Raw genomic sequence first — 23,250 nt, 5'->3', positions numbered from 1 at the left:
TACTGAACAGAAGCAACGTGTGCATCCGAGAGATTGTAACTCAGGCTGTTGTTGATATGAGAGGAATCTAGAGAAATTTCTCTTGATTCAACAATCTTTCTTTCGAGTTCATCGTAGCACACATGGATATTAGCAGTTTGAGTCCAGTTTACAATGTGCTGGCAGCCTTCGTCTGAGTTAGCAGAAAAGAGAACGTGGCTAGAGAGAGCGCTAGCTCTAGTCCTATTATAGGAGATATCTCTACGGTGTTCATCCAAATGTAGAAGGATGGATTTGGCAGTCTGTCCATAATAAGGCTTTCCGCAATCACACAAAATCTTGTAGACTCCTGGAAACTGAGTAGGAAGATGTTTCTGTTTATGTTTGCAAAGTAATGAACGAAGTTTTGGAAGCGTAGTGTAGCACGTTTTGAAGTTAAATTTCCTGAGGATCTTTGCCAGTTTTGGTGAAAGAGAGCTGATGTAAGGCAAGGAGATGAAGGCTCTTGGGGGAGGGGGATCTTCAGCAGTAGTTGAGTGCCTGGGGGAAAGAAATTTGTCAATCTTCTTTGGAGAGAAGCCATTGTTAATAAACGTTTTTTTAAGAAAGCTGAGTTCATTTATAATTTCTGTTTCTTCGGTAAGTAATGATTTGGCTTGGTGGGCTAAAGTGGAAATAATACCACATTTTTGTGGAGGATAATGATGGGAGGAAGCATGAAGGTATCTGTCAGTATGAGTAGGCTTTCTAAAAATTGAGATTTTAATGTTCTCAGCACATCTGGTAAGTTTAAGGTCTAAAAAGGGAAGACAGTCATCCGATTCCAGTTCGAGGGTGAAAGAGATTTTTTCGTGGCACTTGTTTAGGTGGTCTAAAAATAAATAGAGGTTATTGACGCCGTCTTCCCAGATGAGGAAAATATCATCAATATATCGGTACCAGACTTTTGGTTTAAAGTGAAAGGAGTTAATAGCTTTTCCTTCAAATTCGTTGAGAAATATATCCGCAAGAATCGGAGAGAGTGGGCTGCCCATAGCCAGACCTGCGTTTTGTAAGTAGATCTTGTTATCATATTTGAAGTATCCTGACTTCAAATATGATGAAGGCCGCCAGCACATTGTAAACTGGACTCAAACTGCTAATATCCATGTGTGCTACGATGAACTCGAAAGAAAGATTGTTGAATCAAGAGAAATTTCTCTAGATTCCTCTCATATCAACAACAGCCTGAGTTACAATCTCTCGGATGCACACGTTGCTTCTGTTCAGTACTGGCGCACTCGCGACAGCGCGTAGTATTCGTTTGTATGGAACTCATACTTGCATTTTTTCAAACATGCTACTGTTTTTCACTTGTTCTGTTAATACAATTTTAAGTCTCTGTAATTTTTTATATATTTCTTTGAGTATGATACCTGATGATGTTCTTGTAACGAAACTAGTAAACTAGTAGTATCTTGTTAAATATATCTTGCCATCTTTTCTCTCGGTAATAGTCATTAAACTTATTTTATAATATTCCTACCGAGTAAAAATGAATTCTCCAAATATATATATATATATATATATATATTTATTTATTTATTTATTTTTTATTGTGGCTCCTGCCTACGAAAGGTACTAAACTTGTAGTACATTATTAGCGCCATGAGTGGGCTAAACTTTTTTTATACTTTTTCATATTTTTTGTTTATTTATTTTTTATATAATCCAGAAACCCTATTCTAGAGACCAAATGAGTCATTTCAGGCCTCCAGTTAGTGCTCTTGCTGGGGAATGAAATTCATCTTCCAACTAACGACATTCACAAACATTCATGCCTGCAGAGGAATTCAAAGCTGCAGCCTGTTGCTAAGTGAGTATGCTAACCATCCAGGCTGGCAGAGTTTGTTAGATATTAGGTTTATAGTGAATGGCACTGGTTCAAAAGAAATCTTCATTGATCGGATAGATGCTTATTCCATGAAAATGGGCTCTGATTTTTTAGACAGGTTTAATGTTAAACATTTTTTCTCTTGACATTAAGAAAAAAAGTTAAGTGACATTAAAAAACTTAATTGACTTATATATTAATGAGACCTATAAACATGTTTACATTTTACATTCTTTACGTTCACTGTAAAGCCTTAATAAAAAAAAGAAGTAATGATACTTTAACCATGTTGCAGGTTGAATTTTGCAAAAAAAAAAAAAAAAAAAAAAAATTATTTCTGGAAAATTTTCCATGTTACTCCTCTAAATAAATATTCATTTTTATGGCTATTTTGCCTATTTTTGTTTAGGAGTACTCCATTTATGATGTCATAGGCTTTATACTTAATTTTTACAGCATTACTGATGTTTTAAAGATATATGAAGAATATAAGGAAGGAATAATAGTGTTCACCAAGAACCAAAAATTGGCAACACTTCTAAAACATGCAAAATCTCACACATACAAAGAAATGCTTGAACACCACAATGTGGTATACAACTTTGCCAACAGGACTGTGACATCACCTACAAAGGTTCCACGATCAGTTCTTTATGAGCAGGACTATAGGAACACTTCCATGACTGCAACATACCAATTCCAGAACATCTAAGCAATAAGAAACAGAATACAAAATACAGGAAAAACAGAAATAGCAGTCCACGCTCTTGAACAGAAGCATACCCCGCAAATTGACAAAACTGTAATAGTAGACATACAGGAAAATGAAACAATGCTTAGAATATCGGAAACAATAGCCATAAAATGTGACAAAAGCTCCATAAACATTCACTGCCCCTATATAATTCCTGAGAATTGGAAGCTCCAAAACATAAAAATTAGGTCACAACTCCAACCAGTAGAAAACAACACAGATACACCCAAGACAAAAACACCAATCCCACATGACATAGCCTCCACTTTTTCCACGAGCTCCGAGGACTACACACAGTCAAAACGGCTCACACCCCATTACTCCCATCCCTAATATTCTGTTCTTCTCCTTTCCCCAAAAAATTTCCATCTTTCACCTTCTTCCCAAATTCTGCTCACCCTTAAAACCTGGGTTTTATGTGTCCAGACAGTTCATTGCCAACAATTTATCATAGGAAAATTAATTGTGTGAAAATTCATCACTGATATATGTGGGGAAAAAAAGAAATTTTTCCCATATAAGAAATATTTTAAAAACAATTTAAGAAATATCTAAAAAATGTAAAAAATATTTAAGAAACAGTTGGCCAAGTGGATAGTGTATCCGTTTTCCATCCAAAAGGTTGCAGGTTCGAATCCCACCATGGGCATGATGTGTGTGATTGTCTGTGGAAATACTCTTTGTAATTTGCAGTAGATGGTTATTCAATGGTGGAGATGGAGTTGTAGAGCAGGTGCCCTCCCTCAATGAGTCCCTGGAGGTGTCAAATAATAATAATATTTTGATTATATTTAGCTTTCTGAAAATTTTTATTCTGTGTAAAGTTATTAATATTCTTTCTTACTACAGGCTCTGTAGATGGAATATTAATTGTTACAGAACTGGGATAGGATGGTGAGGGAGAAAGAGCACCATATTTAAGAATATTTTGGGAGAATAGTTATATCCAACTAATATTTATAGTTAACTATATGCACATTCCTATTATTCCTATTGACTATTCTCTTAATAGTTAGAATAGTTATTAGGGAGAATAAAATATTTAAGAATAGCTAAGGAGACAGGTCAAAATATTTAAGAATATTTATTCTTCTAACTGTTCACTATTTTTCTGTTCTGCACATTTAGATATCCATTCAGGTGTGGTATTTTTTTTTATCTGAACTAATTCAGAAGGTGACATGTTTCAGTTATTGAATACACGTGTATTTTGAAAATGACTCCACTTTTCCTGCATATGAAAGACATGTTATACGCTACTATCATTTACAGAGCTAGTTTAAGATCATAGGTTTTCACTTTTGAGTAATTATAATAAAGAAAATGATAATAAAATTATGTAAATCCTATCATCATTATGTAAAGCAGCATAAGCTAAATTGCCATCTGTGAGTGCAATACTAGTCTTTACCTTTTCCTCCAATACTAGTATTTTATAACACTAAGAAATTTTTTAAAACATCAGTAATGCCCTAAAAATTGAATAAAAAGCCAATGACATCATAAAAGGGGTTCTCCTAAACAAAAATAGCCATAAAAATTTAAAAAAAAAAAAAAAATTTTAATTACTTGAGTTACTTTTTCTTTATAATTTATATATTGAAACATAAGTTTCTAGGAATGAGTGTAAATGAATATGGCTAACAAGCTATCTTCAGAGCTTGTTAGAGCTGTATTTCTGTTTTTGTTTATTTCTTTCAGGGGTTGTATACATTTGTACAGAAGATTTATTTCCAATTAAACGTCTTTATCAATTGGCACACACTAATAACCCATTCATGTCATCATCTGAAAATATGAAACTTTTTGACAACATATTTATTTCACAGATTGGGGATGTGGTAAGTAATAATTGTATATTTGTTGTAATTAAAGAAATAACTATAATCAATAAGTGCATTAAACATTTTACTACTTCATATTCGCTCTCTCTCATATTAGCATTCAAAATTTAGTGTTAGTGTCCTTCAGATGCTGTTCAAACCCATGTGCACACAAAGAAGTTATTAACTTCCCTACTAGCTGAAGTGGATCAAATACATGATCTGTCTTTGAAGTAATTTTTAAGGATGAAAACTTGAGCAGGTTTTTGTGATCACCTGACTCCAAGTAACCTGTTTCACGTGGAAATTCCTGTATCAGATACTGTCTTTAAATGTTTCAGCATTTTGCTTTACATTTTATTTCTTTGTTTGCAAGAGATATAAAATTAAATAAATGAATTATATCTATTTGAAATCTTTTGTTCTTCATAGAGTTGTGAATCTGAGTCTGTAAAAAAAAAGTACCAACTCCTAATGAATTTAAATTGTAATATAAATAATATGTTAAAAATGGTAAAATCTCTCATGATATGTAACTTATCATGTTTGCTTTTACATGTTTCTCTAAGGAGGATGCACTTAAAGAAATGTCAAATTTTATCTGTAATAATCTTGTATTTGTAATATCTTAACCATGAGCCTCTGTTAAAAGAATGTAGCACATGATGTCATTATGTAACTCTGTTAACTCATGTCCATGTATGGCAATTTCAAAAGACTTGAGAAGTATGGTGTCATCATGTTCAGATGTCCATACATGACCGTATATGGAAGTTTTGAGAGATGCGTGCATGTTTATATTGGAAGTCCGAGCTTTTATAAGGCAGAACGTCAAGAAGGACTTTGTCATAGGTTTCTGAATCTTCTACCTAAGTTCGCTACCATTAGAAATATTATGTAGATCATCAGGACACCTTGCTAGGAAAGAGTTGCACATTGCTGGCATGTCAATGGTCCTCAAGGACATAAAATAATTGACAACTTGGACAAAGAAGAAATTTGGCAAAAAATCAAAAACGAGCCAGCAGAAAGAAAGAAGCACAAAAGGTAGCACTTTCGTGTGAACAAAAGATTCATGTAAAAAGCAGTGCTGAACAAGAATTGTAAGTGCTTATGTATGTGATAATTCCAAACAAGAATGTGCATCAAGTGTGTCTGTTTATGGGTACAATAAGATAATGTAAACTGATATTGAATTAAGCTTATACAAGGGATGCTTTATTGTCAGTTAGTGTATATATGACTGGCAGGATATTCTAGATTGTGATTTAGCTTTAAAGAAAGAAAGTTAGAACCAAGTTTGAATTAGGAAGAATTGAAAATAACAAAGAATTGTAATGCACTTGTGTGTATATATATATATATATATGTTACGTGTAAATTGTGAAATCGCACAATTTGTACCTAACATCAGAATTCCATGAACTGTATAATGCGCTGTACAGTTTGTGGAATGTGTATAATTTTGCACATTTCATGAAATGAGCAGAAAACGTAATGCTCAATTCATGAATTGGGTGCAGTTCGTGATAAACTGGTGAATAGCATTTCTTATTGGTTATTGCTGAAAGTTGACTAACGGCTTATATAATATGTAACTATTAGGTTTTAAAGAACATTTCTTATTTGTTGTTGCTGCAAGTTGCTGTGTTTTTAGAAGATTTTTTGTAATAGTATTAGTCAAGTATTATAGTAAATTTGTACCTAACATCACAATTCCTTTCGTATTTAGTAAGGTTAGTTTCTCATTGGCGTGGGTTGCACGACCTGCAGCTTATATAATATGTCACGATTAGGTTTTAAACATCCATATTTGTTAAATTTTAGATCCCTACATCCAAAATGGAACCTGACCTGACCTGACCTAACCTTACCTAATCTAACCTAACCAGTTAGTCAAGTGTCACAGTAAATTTGTACCTAACATCACAATTCCTTTCGTCGTATTTAGTAAGGTTAGTTTCTCATTGGCATGAGTTGCACGACCTGTAGCTTATATGGTATGTGTGATTAGGTTTTAAACATCCATATTTGTTAAATTTTAGATCCCTACATCCAAAATGGAACCTAACTTAACCTTAAGTTAGGTTAGGTCAGGTCAGGTCAGGGCCCAATTCATGAAATAAGCAGAAAACATAATGCTCATTTCACGAATTGTGCAAAATTCTACACATTCCACGAACTGTACAAGCGCGTTATACGGTTCATGGAATGAGCAAAAGTGTTGCGCATTCCGTGAATTGTGCGATTTCATAATCTGCGTGTAACATATATATATGTGTGTGTTAATTGAATGAAACTGCATAAATATTCCTTTTGATTTAATTAAATGGTTTGTGAACAACACATTGGACTGATTCTGTCATTTCACTATCCTGAAAATTTCAAACCTGCACAAGATTAAGTTTAAGTAATCAATAATTAAACCATGACTAATTAAAGTTGAAGATTAACATAAGCAGGGAATGCCAACAATATCTGCTTTGTCTTTAGTTTAAAATCTTATAATCTCACACTCAATACAAGTCTAACTGATGCAATTGTAAAACAAATAAATTTGTTAGACTATAGAGTGTGAGAACATCGAGTAGAAGATCTAGTAGAAATAAATAAATGGTGTCAGTCGACTATTCACAAAGTTTTAAGTAAAGAACACAAAGACGAAGTAGGGTTACAAAATAACAGTACGTATAACAATAGCTCTACTTCATGTCATCCAGAATTTGATGTTTTCATCATGCCATCTAGATATGCATTGTAACCACTGTAAAACTTCTATATCTCTATGTTTGAGCATTTCTGGTTGAATATTGTCTAGACCAGCTGCCTTTTCTCATTTTAGTTTTTTTTTTTTTTTTAAGTATTGATATGTACATTACTCTGGAATATTATTTACCATTGTTCTGTCACTTTCATATGTTTCAAATTAATTACTTCAGACATCTAGAATAACTTTACCTTCAGTTTTCATGTCATCGTTATCATCTGTGATTCTTTTTACAGTACTCTTCCTCCATTTCTTAGCTTTTTTCAACAGCTTCCAGAACATTTTCTACCTTCCTGAACAGTGGCAGCTCATGGCTTGAAATTGTGGAGGGTGCTGCAAAGAAATACACATACACACTGTAAGTACAGTGTATATGTGTTTGGATAAAATATCAAAATCATGATAAAAATTTAAAAAAATATTAAACACGAAAAAATATTGTTTATTATTGATAAAATTATACAGTTTAGTATAATTCAAAATTACTTAAAAATAAAATCCATTATCATAACCCCAATAATGTTCTAAAATTAAAACTATAACAAATGTTATGTCTTTAATTATAATGTCCAAATATTTAAACAGACGGAGTAAACATGATAAGCACTACGAACACTCTACTACTGGCTCAAACTGCATATAAACAACAGTGGAACTGCGTGACGGACAGTGCTGCATTACGCTAATATCTTGCATCTCACTATAACGTGCATATGCTTGTGCGCATCGCAATATGGCACTGTAGTAAATATACTATGTACATTTAGTACAGCACTGTATAATTCTCATTAATCCTTTCAACTGTTCAGTGATTGAACAATGACTACAGTTACATATGATTTGAATTGACACGAGATTTTACAGTACCTTTTGACTTGGGTCTTCTACACTGATCTCTACCTTTTTCTGATATTTTGCCTTCATAGGACGAACTCTTCTATAAAGAACTCCTTTTGGCCTTAGGTGGGCTTTCACAATCTTTATCTTACATTCTTCAATCAAGGATATACATAGGATCATCTATTCTATGGCTGTGAAATTCACCATGTGGGCTTTCTTTATAGAATTTTCTTTCTCTCATTACGATCACTGGACAATGAAACACACTGACATTATCTTCTCTCCTTTTGACTAAACGGCATCCCTCATTTCTTACAATAGGAACACGGAATCGAAATCCTGCACACTTTGTTTCCTTATTGTGTCGAACGGAGAAAACTCCTAACCTGTCACTCAGGAAAACCGCATGAGACCTATACGAAGACTCATAAAGAAAACTCTGAGGAAAAAAGCCTTGTGTGTGGGGGGGTTCCTAACCCTTTTATACGATGACCCCTACCAGGACCTTCTTCAATTTCTTTTCTTCCCCCCTTACTGGAGTCGATTTCACTGACCAATTAGAGTGGCGTTTTTTTGCCAAAACATCATGCGGTCCATGTGCACGTGACTGACACGTGACGAAGTCTCAATTTGGGAATTATGACCTTGAGCTTTGGCTTTTGTTTAAGCTAACCTCTATGTCATCTATACTAAATTAATCCCCTTTCCAAAATTTTCTAAGAATTAACTCGAATCTTTAATCTCTTATTTCAAGTGTAAAAACTAGCCTCTCACATACAAAATCCTATGACTAATCTTCTTTGCTTTACTTAACCTTATTTTATCATATTACAACTGTAATAAAATTCCCTTCTTTTTGTTTATTTAGTTCAACAAACAATTTCAGCTATATTTTTCACTTGGATGCAAGCATGTTTTTTTTTTTTTTTTTGTATTCATTACTTTCAAAGGCTCTTAACGATATCTGCTTAGGAACAAGCTTGCTTACTTAGTTATCTGTACAGGGTTTTTTATTTCTTCTCTTGTTACATCATGATAACTGAAAATTTCACATTCTTAAGTTATCTGGGTGTAACAAAGGTTCTCCCTTTCTAGAAAAAAATTTTTTTTTCCAGAAAATTTCTTTTTAGACATGCCTCAATCCTCTGGGAATGAATCTCCCATTCTTCAAACTTGAATTGTTAAAGGAACCTCTAGATCTTTCAAATCTCTCAATTAAATTCACAGCGATTGTTCTCTGACTATTTTCCCCTACGCTTTGATTATCTACTACTTTCACAATTGATATGAGGTAAGTTTCAGTCTGACTGTTTTTTTGGATGTTGAAGTTAATGAAGAATCAGTCTGATTATCTATACATTCTTCATTATCCCTCTTAGACTGTACACTTTCTTTGATGTTATTCTCATTTTGCATTCTGCCTTGAAGTGATTCTCTTTCTTTCCATTATTATTTCTCCCTTTACCTGACCATTTTCTTCCCATAAGGAACATTTCATTACGAGAGAAGTCGCATGAGAATTTGTACTTCTCTAGAAAATTTATTCCCAAGATGATTTGTGCACTTGGGCGAGATGTCCTAGGGAGGACCAACAAATCTTGCCAAACACTCATGTTAAATACAGTTTTACTTAGAGTAAAATTGTACTTACACTCAGGTAAGTACAATTTTACTCTAACCTTCTTTGTTACATATATCTCTGATGTTGAGGTTCCTAATAATCTAATCGGTCTCTTTAGTTTATAACTACCTCGCCATACACTGGATTTTATTTCTTGAAGATAATCTTCAGTAATTACAGAGGCCCAGGAACCAGTATCTAGCAATATGTTACAATAACATCCATGTATATTCCCTTTGATTTTAATTCTCGATCTTCTTAGATGTTCATGATTCCTTTGTCCTCTCCTCCATGGTTTACTTTCAAAATTATGAGGAGTGTGCCCAAATCTCGGTTCATATCTATTATTTCTATTGGAGGGTCTCTTGTTACTAAAACAATTTAGGGCTAAATGCCCAATCTTGCCACAATTAAAACATCGAGGAGTCTCCTTTCTTTCTCCTTGCACACTACTTCATTCAGATTTAGGTAGAGACTCCTGGGGTTTCTGTTCTGTCACTGCCACCAGCTGCTTTAGTGCAGCATCAAGACGGTCTATCATAGGCTGTTGAATTCTTTCTACTTCTTGTCTGATGAATTCATTAGTCTTCTCTGGTTGAGGGATAGATGATTTTGAAGTCTTATCTGTGACTGCCACCAGCTGTTTCAGTACAGCATCAAGACGGTCCATTACGGGCTGTTGAAGTCGTTCAACTTCTTGTTTAATTATAGAATGTACTTCTTCCATGTTTGTTAGCCCTACTTGTTTTGGGATGTTCATTTTAATTTCAGCCTCTTGATTAGTGTTGACTGAATTTTCTCTTACTTCCTCACTATCCTTTTGATCCTTATTCGTCCCTATACATGAGCTAGATTCGTTCTCAATTTTGTTCTCGCAGTTGGAACTCTTCGTCTCCTTAATCACGTTAATGTAGCTGGCAGTAGATACGGGATGAATGTCTCCGAGCATCTGTTCCTTCTCCTTGATGGCAGCATAGCACTCTTCTAAGTTGGTTATTTCCTTACTGAAAGCCGTCTCCTTCAGTTCTGGTCTTAGGCCAATCCTAAATGTTGGAAGACTGCCCAGTCCAAATGTGCTTGTCTTCACTTGAGACGTTTAGGGTACTGGAGAGGGTCAGTAACCTGTTGTGGAAGTCGGACACACACTCTCCTTATCCTTTTGCACCATTTTCTGCAGCTTCCACAAGTTAGGTCCTAAGCTTCCCAGTTTTGAGAACTCAGAAATTAGGGACTGTCTTAAATCGGGAGTAATCCAGGGTTTCCTTGAGAATGGGGGAGGAATACAGGAAAGCTTTAGATTTTCCCACTAGTTTACTCCGGAGCAAGACTAACAACTGAAAATCAGTCCATCCTCCAACTCTTCTAAGCTCTTCTATATAACTAAAAAATTTGAGGACATCATCGGTCTTCTCACCCGAAAATTGTGGGAACACCTGCTGTGGGTTAATATAACAAAAAAATTCGCTGTTATCCATGCCTAAACTACTAGAGGGATCAGTCATACTTGCATCCAGTTTACAGTAATTTAATCTTTAAATTTTTCAACAACACTTAATTAAACTTTTTCCTCTGTTGTCTGACGTGCACCCAAAACCAACTTGTTGTGAATAGCTTGTAATTAGGATTTAATTAGCTAAACTACATCCTGCCAACTGCGCTATTTAGGTTGTGTCCCAATTTACGATTATTATGCTTTCAACTATCCTTACATGTGAAACTCTACTTGCCTTTGTCCAAATCTTAGTTATATACAAGATATCACCCAAATACAAATATTCAAGCTTTTTCTCCCCTTAGTGTCCCTAAATATTTATTTTATACTGTGCTTTCAGGACATTTAGTTTAAGATATAAAATTCAAAAACAAGGAGCAATTACCAAAATATGTCTGAGTGTGAAACTAATATGCAGTCGTGACCTTTATCTCGTAACTTAACAAAATCCCCCCCCCCCCACACACACACACATGCATGATTAGGTTCGTACAATGTTACAAGTGGTGCATTGAGCGGCAATCTCAGACAACTGTATTTTCAATGAACAAAAGTTTATTAAACTCTTAAACATGATACAATTCATTCTTTATCAAATAAAACTCAATTCAATACTAAGAATATATAATACAAATTTTCACTAGCTAAACACAAGTATTAGGTTAAGATCCTACATGAGAATTGTGATCATATCGCCATAACTGATTCTATACCTACAGACATGTATAATCCTAGAACTAGTTGATCCTTTGTCTAACCCCTTACTGGTTTGATCACACTATAATTCTGTATTTTCGAGACATATATAATCAGTTACTCTAGTTTTCTCACTAAGACAATATGGATTAAAATTATCCTTTCGCTGAGCTAATACACACTTTTGACCTTTAAAACTCTCTTAATTAAAATACAATGTACATGCATAAATCTCTAGGCATATGAATACGTATTAATTAATAGTAACAAGCTCATTTTTATTCTAGTTTGACATGTACTAAAGTCCTAGTATAATTTTCATTAATCCTTTCAACTGTTCAGTGATTGAACAATGACTGCAGTTACATATGATTTGAATTGATAGTTTTTCCGATAGTTTACCTTCCTAGGACGAACTCTTCTATAACTTATCACTCCTAAGTTCTTTTGGCCTTAGGTGGGCTTTCATAATCTTTACCTTACATTCTTCAATCAAGGACATACATAGGATCATCTATTCTATGGCTGTGAAATTCACCACGTGGGCTTTCTTTATGGAATTTTCTTTCTCTCATTACGATCACTGGACGATGAAACACACTGACATTATCTTCTCTCCTTTTGACTAAACGGCATCCCTCATTTCTTACAATAGGAACACGGAATCGAAATCCTGCACACTTTGTTTCCTTATTGTGTCGAACGGAGAAAACTCCTAACCTGTCACTCAGGAAAACTGCATGAGACCTATACGAAGACTCATAAAGAAAACTCTGAGGAAAAAAGCCTTGTGTGGGGGGGTTTCCTAACCCTTTTATACGATGACCCCTACCGGCACCTTCTTCAATTTCTTTTCTTCCCCCCTTACTGGAGTCGATTTCACTGACCAATTAGAGTGGCGTTTTTTTGCCAAAACATCATGCGGTCTATGTGCACGCGACTGACACGTGACGAAGTCTCAATTTGGGAATTATGACCTTGAGCTTTGGTTTTTGTTTAAGCTAACCTCTATGTCATCTATACTAAATTAATCTCCTTTCCAAAATTTTCTAAGAATTAACTTGAATCTTTAATCTCTTATTTCAAGTGTAAAAACTAGCCTCTCACATACAAAATCCTATGACTAATCTTCTTTGCTTTACTTAACCTTATTTTATCATATTACAACTGTAATAAAATTCCCTTCTTTTTGTTTATTTAGTTCAACAAACAATTTCAGCTATATTTTTCACTTGGATACAAGCATGTTTTTTTTTTTTTTTTTTTGTATTCATTACTTTCAAAGGCTCTTAACGATATCTGCTTAGGAACAAGCTTGCTTACTTAGTTATCTGTACAGGGTTTTTATTTCTTCTCTTGTTACATCATGATAACTGAAAATTTCACATTCTTAAGTTATCAGGGTGTAACACCAGTAAGAAATCCATCCTTGTTTTTTCATTACCCAGATAGATGCCTACTAGCAGTGGCGGCCCGTGAAGTTTAAAGTGGGGGTGCTGCCTATACAAAATAATTTTTAAAAAATTATTTTTTCCTAATCAGTAAGCTTATTAATAAATAAATCTGTAGATTTATTTATTAATAAATTGGTTATTAATTAGGAAAAAAGGATTTTTTTGAATTATTTTGTATAGACAGCACCCCCACTTTAAACTTCATGGGCCGCCACTGCCTACTAGCTAGGTGCACCACAAGAAGTGAGAAATAGGATATTAGATCAGAAGCCCTACTCTGTAAAAGTTTATGTGGATGTCTTCTCCCATTTATCCAGTTTTGTTCTTTAAGTGACTTCTATTAAAAGTATAGGATTTTAAATGCTTCATTCAGAACAGAATGATTTTTTTCTTTAAGAAATATAGAAAATGGAGTAGATTTCAGTTTAACAGCTTCCATTCAGTATGTAGGGCATCTGTTTGTGATGGAGGACACATCCTCACAATAATGCTAGCTATCCCTTTTTTTTCTCTCTCTCTCTCTCTCTGTATATTCCATTCTGTTCCATTCGATAGATATTACTTGTTTGTTTTTCAGACTGAATTACAGTGTGCCTATTTCCAAATTATTTTCAGTTCCATTAGTGCTCATTTTGATTTGACACTGGAATTCTAGCAGTTTGAATGTATCACTCATCACTCGGAAGTGAGACATTAGCTAATACAGTGCTTATATCGTGTCTGAGAGATACTCTCGGATACTATATAAGCACTGCAGTGAGCCTTAGATAGTGTGTGTCTGAGAGTAGCTCTGGTGTCTCACTTCCAAGTGCATTTGTTGTATTTGAATAGTAGGCATCTATTCCTTCATGGTGCTGGAGCTTAGAACTCTCTGAGTATGAATCCTTCATGTTCTGATTTAGAAGGACACAGCTAGACCAGGAGACAAGTGGAGATGCTGCCAATATAAAAAGCAAGAAGCACAAAATGAATTTTGGAATATGTTATACATACAAGGGAGTGTACTGAAAAGTTGTGATAATCACGATGAATTGAGGTAAAACCACATTACTTACACGTTATTCTACATATTCCCCACTAAGTGCTATACACTTGTTACCATGCTGCTGCATAATTTGCAATCCTCTGAGAAAAAACATCTTTCCATTGTTGCACAAAGTAGTTTTCAGCTGCAGATATGACTTTATCATCTGTGATAAATTTTGTTCCTTTAAATTTGGGAATAGGAAATAGTCATATGGGGCGAGGTCTGGCAAATAGGTTGGGTGAGGCAGATTTTGAAAGTCCGAGTTGTGTATTGTCTATTGGGTTTCATGAGCAGTCTGAGCAGGTGCATTTCCTGCAAAAGCAACATGTCTCTTTTCAGTTTCCCATAGCGTTTTTCCTTCAGAGCTGTTGAATAAACTGCTTCACCTTTTTTGAGGTACTTGGTAAGGATTACACCATCCATATCCCCACCAAAAAAACAGTGGCAAGAACCTTCCCTGCTGACTTTTAGGTTCGGAATTTCTTTGACTGTGGAGAACCTCTGTGTTTCCACTCTACTGACTGTTGTTAAGTCTGTAGGTCATAGTGATGAAGCCATGTTTCATCAACGGTCAACAATATGAGCCAAAAATTGTGCACCTGATTTCTTAAAATGACCTAAAATCTCTTAATATGACAGCACATGTTCTCTCTTTTGGTCAGCATTCAAACATTTGGGGACCACTTTGCTGAGAGCTTCTGCATGTTCAGATGTTGATGAATAATGACCCCAACTCATTCCCTGGATATCCCCTAGAGCCTTTTCAATATTTCTGGCTAGTATTCAATTATCATCAAGGATTGTGGCATGCACTGCATTGATGCTTTCAGGTGTAATCACTGTAGAAGGTCTTCCTGACCTGGTGGCATCTGTTGTTTCAGGATGCCCAATTTTTAAACTTGACCGCCCATCTGACAACTGTTGGATATACTAGGACACAGTCCCCTAAAGTCTCACACAAAGTGTTCGGTGAATCTCAGTTGCAGAGTTTTCTTGCAACATGAAAAACTTTATGACAGTCTGCACCTCTGTGACTCTTCAAATATCTTCAAACCTGATATGTCTTCTTATATATCCTAAAAGAAAAAGAAAAAAATATTACAATTTGATGAAACATGGGGTTTAAAGGATTTAAGACACGTTCTTTCTTGTGGTTATATCAGTTGTTTTAATATCATTTTTGTTCTAGATGTTTATCAGAACTTTTCAAATCTCCCCCCCCTGTATGTTAATCATTTTTTGCCATCTTTGTTTATCCCAGAAGGATTAGCAGGTTGTTTAGCTACATTCACCTTTTAATTGAATTGCTCAAATGTGACATAAAATGATGGTAATAGTCCTGTGATCATGTAGTCATGCTAACATTTATTTCCATTATAAGTAGAAATGTAATTAATTTTTTCAGATGCCCTTTCATTGCTTTTCCTAAGGTGGTTTATAACTCAAGGTATAGCTGCTGATATCATAAGTTTTTATCTACCACTAAAGGATACTAAAGAATTTGAAATAAGCTACATGGTTGTGGGATCTTAAAAAAATGTGTTAAATAAAGCAGAATACATGGACATTTTGGTGTTTGTTTATTTTCATTATAAACATTAATTATAGAAAATTCAGTTGTTTTTTTTTATTTAACAGGCATGGATTTTATTTCAGTAATACGATGATGACAGTACATACCATAGGTTATAAACATATCTTGACCATATGGTTTCCAAATTATCACTATTATTTTACGACATTTCTGTGTTTAAAATAAAAGCCAGAATGCAAGACTAAATTCTTCTGGAGGTGTGATTGATTTCAGAACATATATGCATTTGATTCTCTGTAGCAAACTACTGAAAAGTCCTGCCTAAACTTTCATAGGTACAATGTTAAGATAAAAGAAATTTGCTATATCAAATTATCCACTATAACAAACTATGCCTGTGATCTCTATGAGTTATTTTATAGTGAGTTAATTAGTACACTGTACTAATTAATTTTACTGTTACCATAATTGCACTACGTAAAACCTCTCTTGTGATTCAACCTCTTGCAGTTAGGTTGAATCACGTGGTAGATCAAGCCTGATGCTAGCGGACATTTCCTCTGGATTTGGTGAAAGAAGAGAAGTTAAAATTCAGATTTTCATACTATCATGGAATCTATAGGACTCAAGAGTTTGCTGTTTCATCATGCATTATGACCAAGGTGTGCTAACAAACAGACTTGTGAATGAACATAACTATGTGGATTCAGTTTTGCACTGTTCTGAAAGGAAATGAGAACTATGTGAAACATGCATCTATAATTCAGCATTCATTCTTATTATTCTTTTGAACTTATGATCCTGCTATTTTCTAATCTATAAAGCAGCACAATATGAATTTGCTGTCATTTTTGAAAAATTTTATACTTCAGCATATGACCTTTGAGGTCTATGGCTGATCAGATCTGGGTTCAAATCCTGTCCAGTATGTAAGGAATATTTTCTGGACCTTTTAACTGAAGAGTAGATTTGCTCTTGCAAACAGTCACACCGACTGACGAATGCTGACAGGCATAATAATACACTCACTTTAATATTAATTCTAAATCATCCATAAATTTCATTATATTCATTGTGTTTAAACTTTCTATAGTTTATAAGTTAATGATAAACCTGAACATATTCATTCAGAGTTTTCATGATGCAGAAAAATATACTTGTACAATACTTCTGCATAAAGTGTTGCTAAGAATGCATTACTTGAGATTTAATTATAGAAAATTCAGTTGTTGTTTTTTTTTTAATTTAATTTTATTTTTTTTAACAGGTGGATTTTATTGTTAATGTACAGAGGGGCCATAATTAAATTTCCCCTATTCAGAGGCTTATGTAGCTCATTCTAACAACTGGAATGTCACCAAATTTGGTAGGGAGACTAATCAAGACATGGGAAGTTGGATTCTGCAAAAAAAAAAAAATTTATTTCGAAAAGTTGTTGATAGGGGAATGCCAATGTTGTAGTCCAAGAAGCCGAAAATTGGCATAAAATGAAGTTGAACACTTCTTTTGGTGGCATTACAAGAGCTATAAAGTAAAGTGAAAACTTCACAAATGCATTCCTATTGATGATCATGTTCAACATGTGGCTCACTTTACCTTATCACACACTCATAAAGTTATTTTACCTTAATGAGTGCAATGCATCAGCCACTCTTTATGAGTTTAGAACCCACCAGAACTTGCATAAAGCTCCTCTGTCAGCTAATGCAGTTGATTGATGATTCGAAAGTTTGAAGAGAGACAGGATCTTTGGAAGTTCAACCTGACAGAGGAATGGAAACCAGTTTCACCACTGGTAACTGAAGTTGCCGCCATGATTGTCAACAGATCACATGAAAATGTTGCTGGTAGTAGCAGCACCCGTAGAGTAGCATGACAATTGGATATACCTTATTCCGTGGTATGAAAAGTCCTGTGCAAACTTATTGCATTTTATCTGTACAAGATCAGCCATGTACAGCAGCTGCAATACAATGATTATGATATGTGACTTACATTTGCTCTCAAGTTTCTGGTCAGATTGGATGTCGACAATGTTTGATCTTGGAAAATTGTGTAGGGAGATGAGATGCATTTGAACAGGACTGTAAACAACTAAAATTATCGAATTTGGGCTTCCAAATCATCCCATGCACTCCAAAAACTCCCTTTACATTCACCAAAATTTACCAGTTGATGTGGTTTCACTGTAGATTTTGTAATAGGGAAATTCTTTTTTGAGAACACTGACAGGACCAGTAACTGAATAGTTTCGTTGTTCTGCAACTTCAGCAACAACAGTGTCTGGATGAGACCATTTTTGTGCAAGATGGAGCATCTCCCCACATTGCATGACTGGTACAGCATCCTCTATGGCATCACTTCACAGAAGAAAGAGTGATTAGTCTCTTCTTTCCATTTGCATGGCCATCTCATTCCCCTGATATTACTCCATGGGATTTTTTGTTGTGGGATTACCCGAAGGCCAGCACCTATCATAGTGATATCTCAAACTTGGCAGCATTATAGGGCAATGTATCACAGACTGTGATGAACATTCCTTCAGACATTACGTTCTGCTGTTGAGAATGTTGTATACAGGATGCAATTTCTGGTCCATGAGAATGGTGGCCACAGTAAACCAGATCTTTCGCATGGATAAACTCAATGTGCTCAAGTTGTGCAGCAGGATTGTGACAACACTTACGTTCCAGTAACTGTAATACCATAATTACTGTGCTAAAAATTGATATGAAATGTTTTATTGCTGTATTATCATAAGTGCAACACATAAAGGTAATCTTTCATCTCAGTTTAGTCTTTGTTATTCATTTCTCTGTCCATTTTAATGTTTTTTATTGTACAGCATCATATTCCTGCCTATTTGGCAGCTTTTCAAAATAAAATATTTTTTGTGGAATCCTTCTTCCCATCTAATCTAACAGACATCTAAATCTTTCTTCCCATGTCTTGATTGCTTCCCCTTTCAAATTTGGTGACATTCCGGTTGCTAGATCGAGCTACGTAAGGCTCTGAATAGAGGAAGTTTAATTATTGTCACTTTGTATTTTAGTATATGTTAACTTAATATTGGTGTTATCATTCAAATCTATTTCAATTTATGACTAAATATATAATCAAATCTATTTCAATTTATAATCCTAATAAAATAATCCTTTTACTGTTCATCTTGGCTCTTATACTTTGGCATCATATGCATTTAGCGATAAGCCTCTTCCATTATTTGATTTCAGTATGTTTATTTTGTTTGAATATTTTATGTTATAGGGAAGCTTATGGGTATGCTTAAAACGCACTCTACCACCCTTGCTACGAAATAAAAATGTGAGACTAATAATTATAGATTCGATTGCTGCAGTATTTCGTTGTGAATATGAAATGCAAGAGTCTCTTAAAAAAGCTAAAGTTCTACAAGCAGTTGGCTATTATCTACACAAAATAGCCAGGATGTATAATGTAGCTGTAGTTTGTGTAAATCAAGTAAGTAATTATAATAACTGTTTGCATATATATCTTTTCAGAAAAATTTTGGTGAAATGCAATATAGAATAACATTTTTTGGCATAAAGCATACCATCTTATTAAGAAAATGTAATGCTTATATAGTAATATGCTTACCATTGTCAGGCAATTATATTACAGTGATAAGTGCATTCAGTAAAGTAAGAAAACTCTGCTAAATAGTAGCGAGGTTGGCGAAGCAGAACTAAATTTTGGTGCAAGAAGTCTATGCATGCTTATCACACTCTTGTATCCCAAGACAGAAGGTAAGTATTATCTAAAGAATGGAAACATACATCTGCAGTTTAAATTAGATATATTATTATATAGGCATTTCAGGATGCCCATATAATAATAACGGATTTTCAGTTGAAGGTCAGTTAACTGCTTCCATATGGAGGTGGCAGGGTTTTCCTGCCTAGAAACTTGGATTTTTCATCCTACAGTTGCAAACTAGCCAGGAGAACACATGCAATTTACATACAAAGTATGCTTGTAGACATATGGCTAACCACCTATCCTAGAATTGTAGTTAGAAAATCCAAGGATACTTGGAAGTTCTGAGGGACTTTGCTACCTGTTAGAACCACTGATGGTGATGATAAAGACTAGAGCTAAATAAAAATATAATGAAGAATAACCATAAAAGGGCTTTATTAACTGGAGCAAAGAGTTGATGCCAGAAATTAAGTTCTTACATCAAATCATAAAACTGAAAAATTAAACATTAATGGGAACTGTTTTCCTGAACTTCACTATGGGATGGGCAGTCATTTTTATTCGCAGGAGGATGATGGTAGATGCCTAACAAGTTACTCTGAATAATCTCATTATTTATTTATCATATGATGGTAAAATACATCGAGAAACATAATACACCAATGTAGCAGATGTATGAAAACTAAAAACCATGTAAAAGAAAGTTTTACAAAGCAATCCATCATAACATTATGTATATCTTGTATAGTGTCCTCAAAAGCCATATATTGGACAGTCCAGTAAAATATTCAATAGTTTGAGAGTGATAATCGCATTCACAAGCAGGAGAGTCGGTCCATTTCCATTTATGTAAATGGTGTTTACATCTACCATAACCAGTTCTAATGTGGTTTAAGATTGTCCAAAGATGACACTGTAGTCCAAATCCAGGTAGTTTAGATTAGGGTCCAATGTAGCTAATCTAGGATTATTATAGTGTTGGAGCCATTAATCTTTCCATATCAGTCAAGTTGAAAGATTCACCTATGAATTCCTTTGCTGTTCTCCAACTAGAATTTCTTGATTTTTAGTCTCCTTGTAGGGGGATTTTGTATGTTTTCATGGATAGGTAGGTTAGCATTGTTGGTTAAATTTGTCCATAATTTAGCAAGAGCTGCTTTTCTGCATAAGTTAGGAGGTGCGATGTTACTGATGACAGAGAGCCAATAATTTGGTGTAGATCCTATTGTTCCTTATTATTCTTATTGTTTGATTAAGTTGGATGTCCACCCTAGAAGTATGAATACTGTTCAGCCATACTGGGGAGCAATACTCTTCAGTTGAATAAACCAATGCCAAAGCTGATAGATATAAGGCTTCAGCATCTGCATCCCAAGTTGAACCAGCCAGCTTCTGAATTATGTTATTACGAGTTTTTATTTTCTGATCTACTTTCAGTAGGTGTTCTTTGAAGGTGAGTGTTCTATCTAGGGTAACACTTAAATATTTAGGTGTACTGTTAAAGTTCAGTAATGTATCTCAGAAGATAGTAGGTTTGAAATTAGTCTGATGGTTATTTAGATGGAAGGTAGACATTTCAGTTTTTGATAGGTTTGGGTTTAGATGCCACTGTTTGAAATATGAATCAGAATTTTCAAATCATTTGTAATTATTTTTTCAGCTTCATTAAACTTAGTGCTTTGTGTGATTATTGCAAGGTCATTTGTGTAAGCAAATTTCCTTGAACTGATTTGAGGAAGACCATAAATATATAAATTAAACAAAAATGAAGATAGTGTGGAGCCTTGAAGAAGTCCATTATTAAGCTTGCATAGTCGACTTTTTGAATTGTCTGCAGATACCTGTATTCATTTGTTATTAAGTTCAATATATGTTGGCAAATTTTCTACATGGAATCATCTTCAGAAATTTAAATAGCAGACCCTTTCTCAATACTGTGTCATATGATGATGTTAAATCAATGAACATAGCAATAAATTTCAGATGTCTCTCAAAACTATTCTCAGTGATTGATGTAAGAGCCAGTACTTGTTCACAACATTCTCTTCTTCGTCTGAAGCCTGCTTGCTCAGGAGGTATTAGGTTGTTTATAGTGGAAGATATTCTGTTGTATATAATCCTTTCCATAAGTTTAAGAGTAACATTCTTAAAAATAGCACTCATAAGAGCTATGGGTTGGTAGCTAGCTCCTAATGATGGATCTTTGCCTGGTTTTAGAATGGTTATTATTTTCTTCTTCTAAAGAGAGAGGGAAGCTTTCTTGAAACCAATATGTTATTATATAGGTTAATTAACCATTTTATGACATTGTTACCACAATTTTTAAGAAATTCTGGAAAAATTCCATCTTGTCCAACTGCAGCTTTGCCATTTTAAGTATTTTGATAGCCTCATTTACCTCTTCAATGGTGAATGGTCTGAAAAGGATAGGGTTTGGTTTTAAGGATGTCTTCAGTTTCAACAGTTGTGTGTTGATGTCTTTTACAGACTGGTGATCATAAGGTTGCTTATGATCTTGGATGCTGTTCCACTAGGATTGGATCCTAGTGGAACAGCATCCAAGAGACAGCAATCTATTGATATCAAAGAGAAGGCAAAACATATAGTTGCAATTCCACTAGGATCCAATCACTGCAACAGGGACCATGCTTGACTACTTGAATGTGTAAAATTGATATTTTCAACTGTCTCAATCCATTTGTTTCTTCTTGCATTATCCAAGGAGCACAAGAGATCCTTGGCTACTGTCTGGTCTTCTTTTTCTATAAATTTGTAATAGAGGTTGTTGCTATCACTATTCCAATCCAGAATACATTCTTTCTTGTAACTTCTAGGGATAGTTCTCTTTGCAGCTCCTTTAATCACCCCTATAAATCTGCCATAATTGCTAGGTATAAGTTTTATCCACCTAATATTGACATCTACTTGTACAGTAAATTTCTTCCAGTTTGCCTTATTGAAGTTCCATCTAGGATTTGGGACAGACAACGTAAGTGGTATATAAATTCCTAGAGAATGAGATTGATCTGTGCTGACTACTTGGGAAAGGTCCAAGAACTTTTCTATTTATGCTGAGACTTCAATGATGATGATCCTTGGTTACAAAGCAAAGATCTGGAGTGTATCCTTAATGTCATCACTGGATACAGGTAGAGGTATCTTTAGCATTGTATACTACCAGCTTTTCCATTCTACCAGCTTTTCACCGTTACTATCATTTTCATTATAACCCCATAAATTGTGATGACTATTGAAATCTCCCAATATTACACATGAATGTTGTAGATCGGTTAGAGGGGGATAAGGCCAAGTGGCATTCGGGGGTATGGATGTTCATGACTATGGTGTCAGCTATTTGGATAGTTGCTGAGAATATGCTGTTGTTGTTACTTGTTGTCATAAGTTTATAACTCTCAATATAGGTTGCAATTCCATATTTAGGATAATTAACTGAAGCAATTAATCTGAATCCTTGAATTTTTCCTCTAGACTGCAATTGTTGAGCATTTTCAGTGTGGGTTTCTTGAGTAGCTAGAACATCCACTGAGTGGGTTGATGCTATGAACTCACTCAATGGATAGATAATCATAATAATCAGTGAGATTATCATGATAGATAATCTCACTGAAAGTGAATTATGACTAATGATATTCTTTCTTTCTGTTAATTG

General features: G+C 34.5%; 1 protein-coding gene across 4 annotated transcripts in view; it reads left to right on the top strand.

Moving 5' to 3' along the window:
* Positions 1–23,250, top strand: part of spn-B (X-ray repair cross complementing protein spindle B) — a 117,890-nt gene that overhangs the window by 62,474 nt on the left and 32,166 nt on the right. For all 4 annotated transcript variants that reach the window (XM_090400643.1, XM_090400641.1, XM_090400642.1 and 1 more), the window contains 2 exons: positions 4,308–4,447; positions 19,128–19,340. In XM_090400643.1, the coding sequence (XP_090256769.1) occupies positions 4,308–4,447; positions 19,128–19,340 (353 nt within the window). The remainder of the gene's footprint in view (positions 1–4,307; positions 4,448–19,127; positions 19,341–23,250) is intronic.

Source organism: Typopeltis vanoorti, chromosome 11 (genome assembly GCF_054136105.1).
Source record: "Typopeltis vanoorti isolate ZY-2024b chromosome 11, IOZ_Tvanoo_1.0, whole genome shotgun sequence".
In the NCBI taxonomy this organism is placed as follows: domain Eukaryota; kingdom Metazoa; phylum Arthropoda; class Arachnida; order Uropygi; family Thelyphonidae; genus Typopeltis; species Typopeltis vanoorti.
Note: the sequence above shows the minus strand (reverse complement) of the source record. Positions and strands in the feature narration are given on the sequence as shown.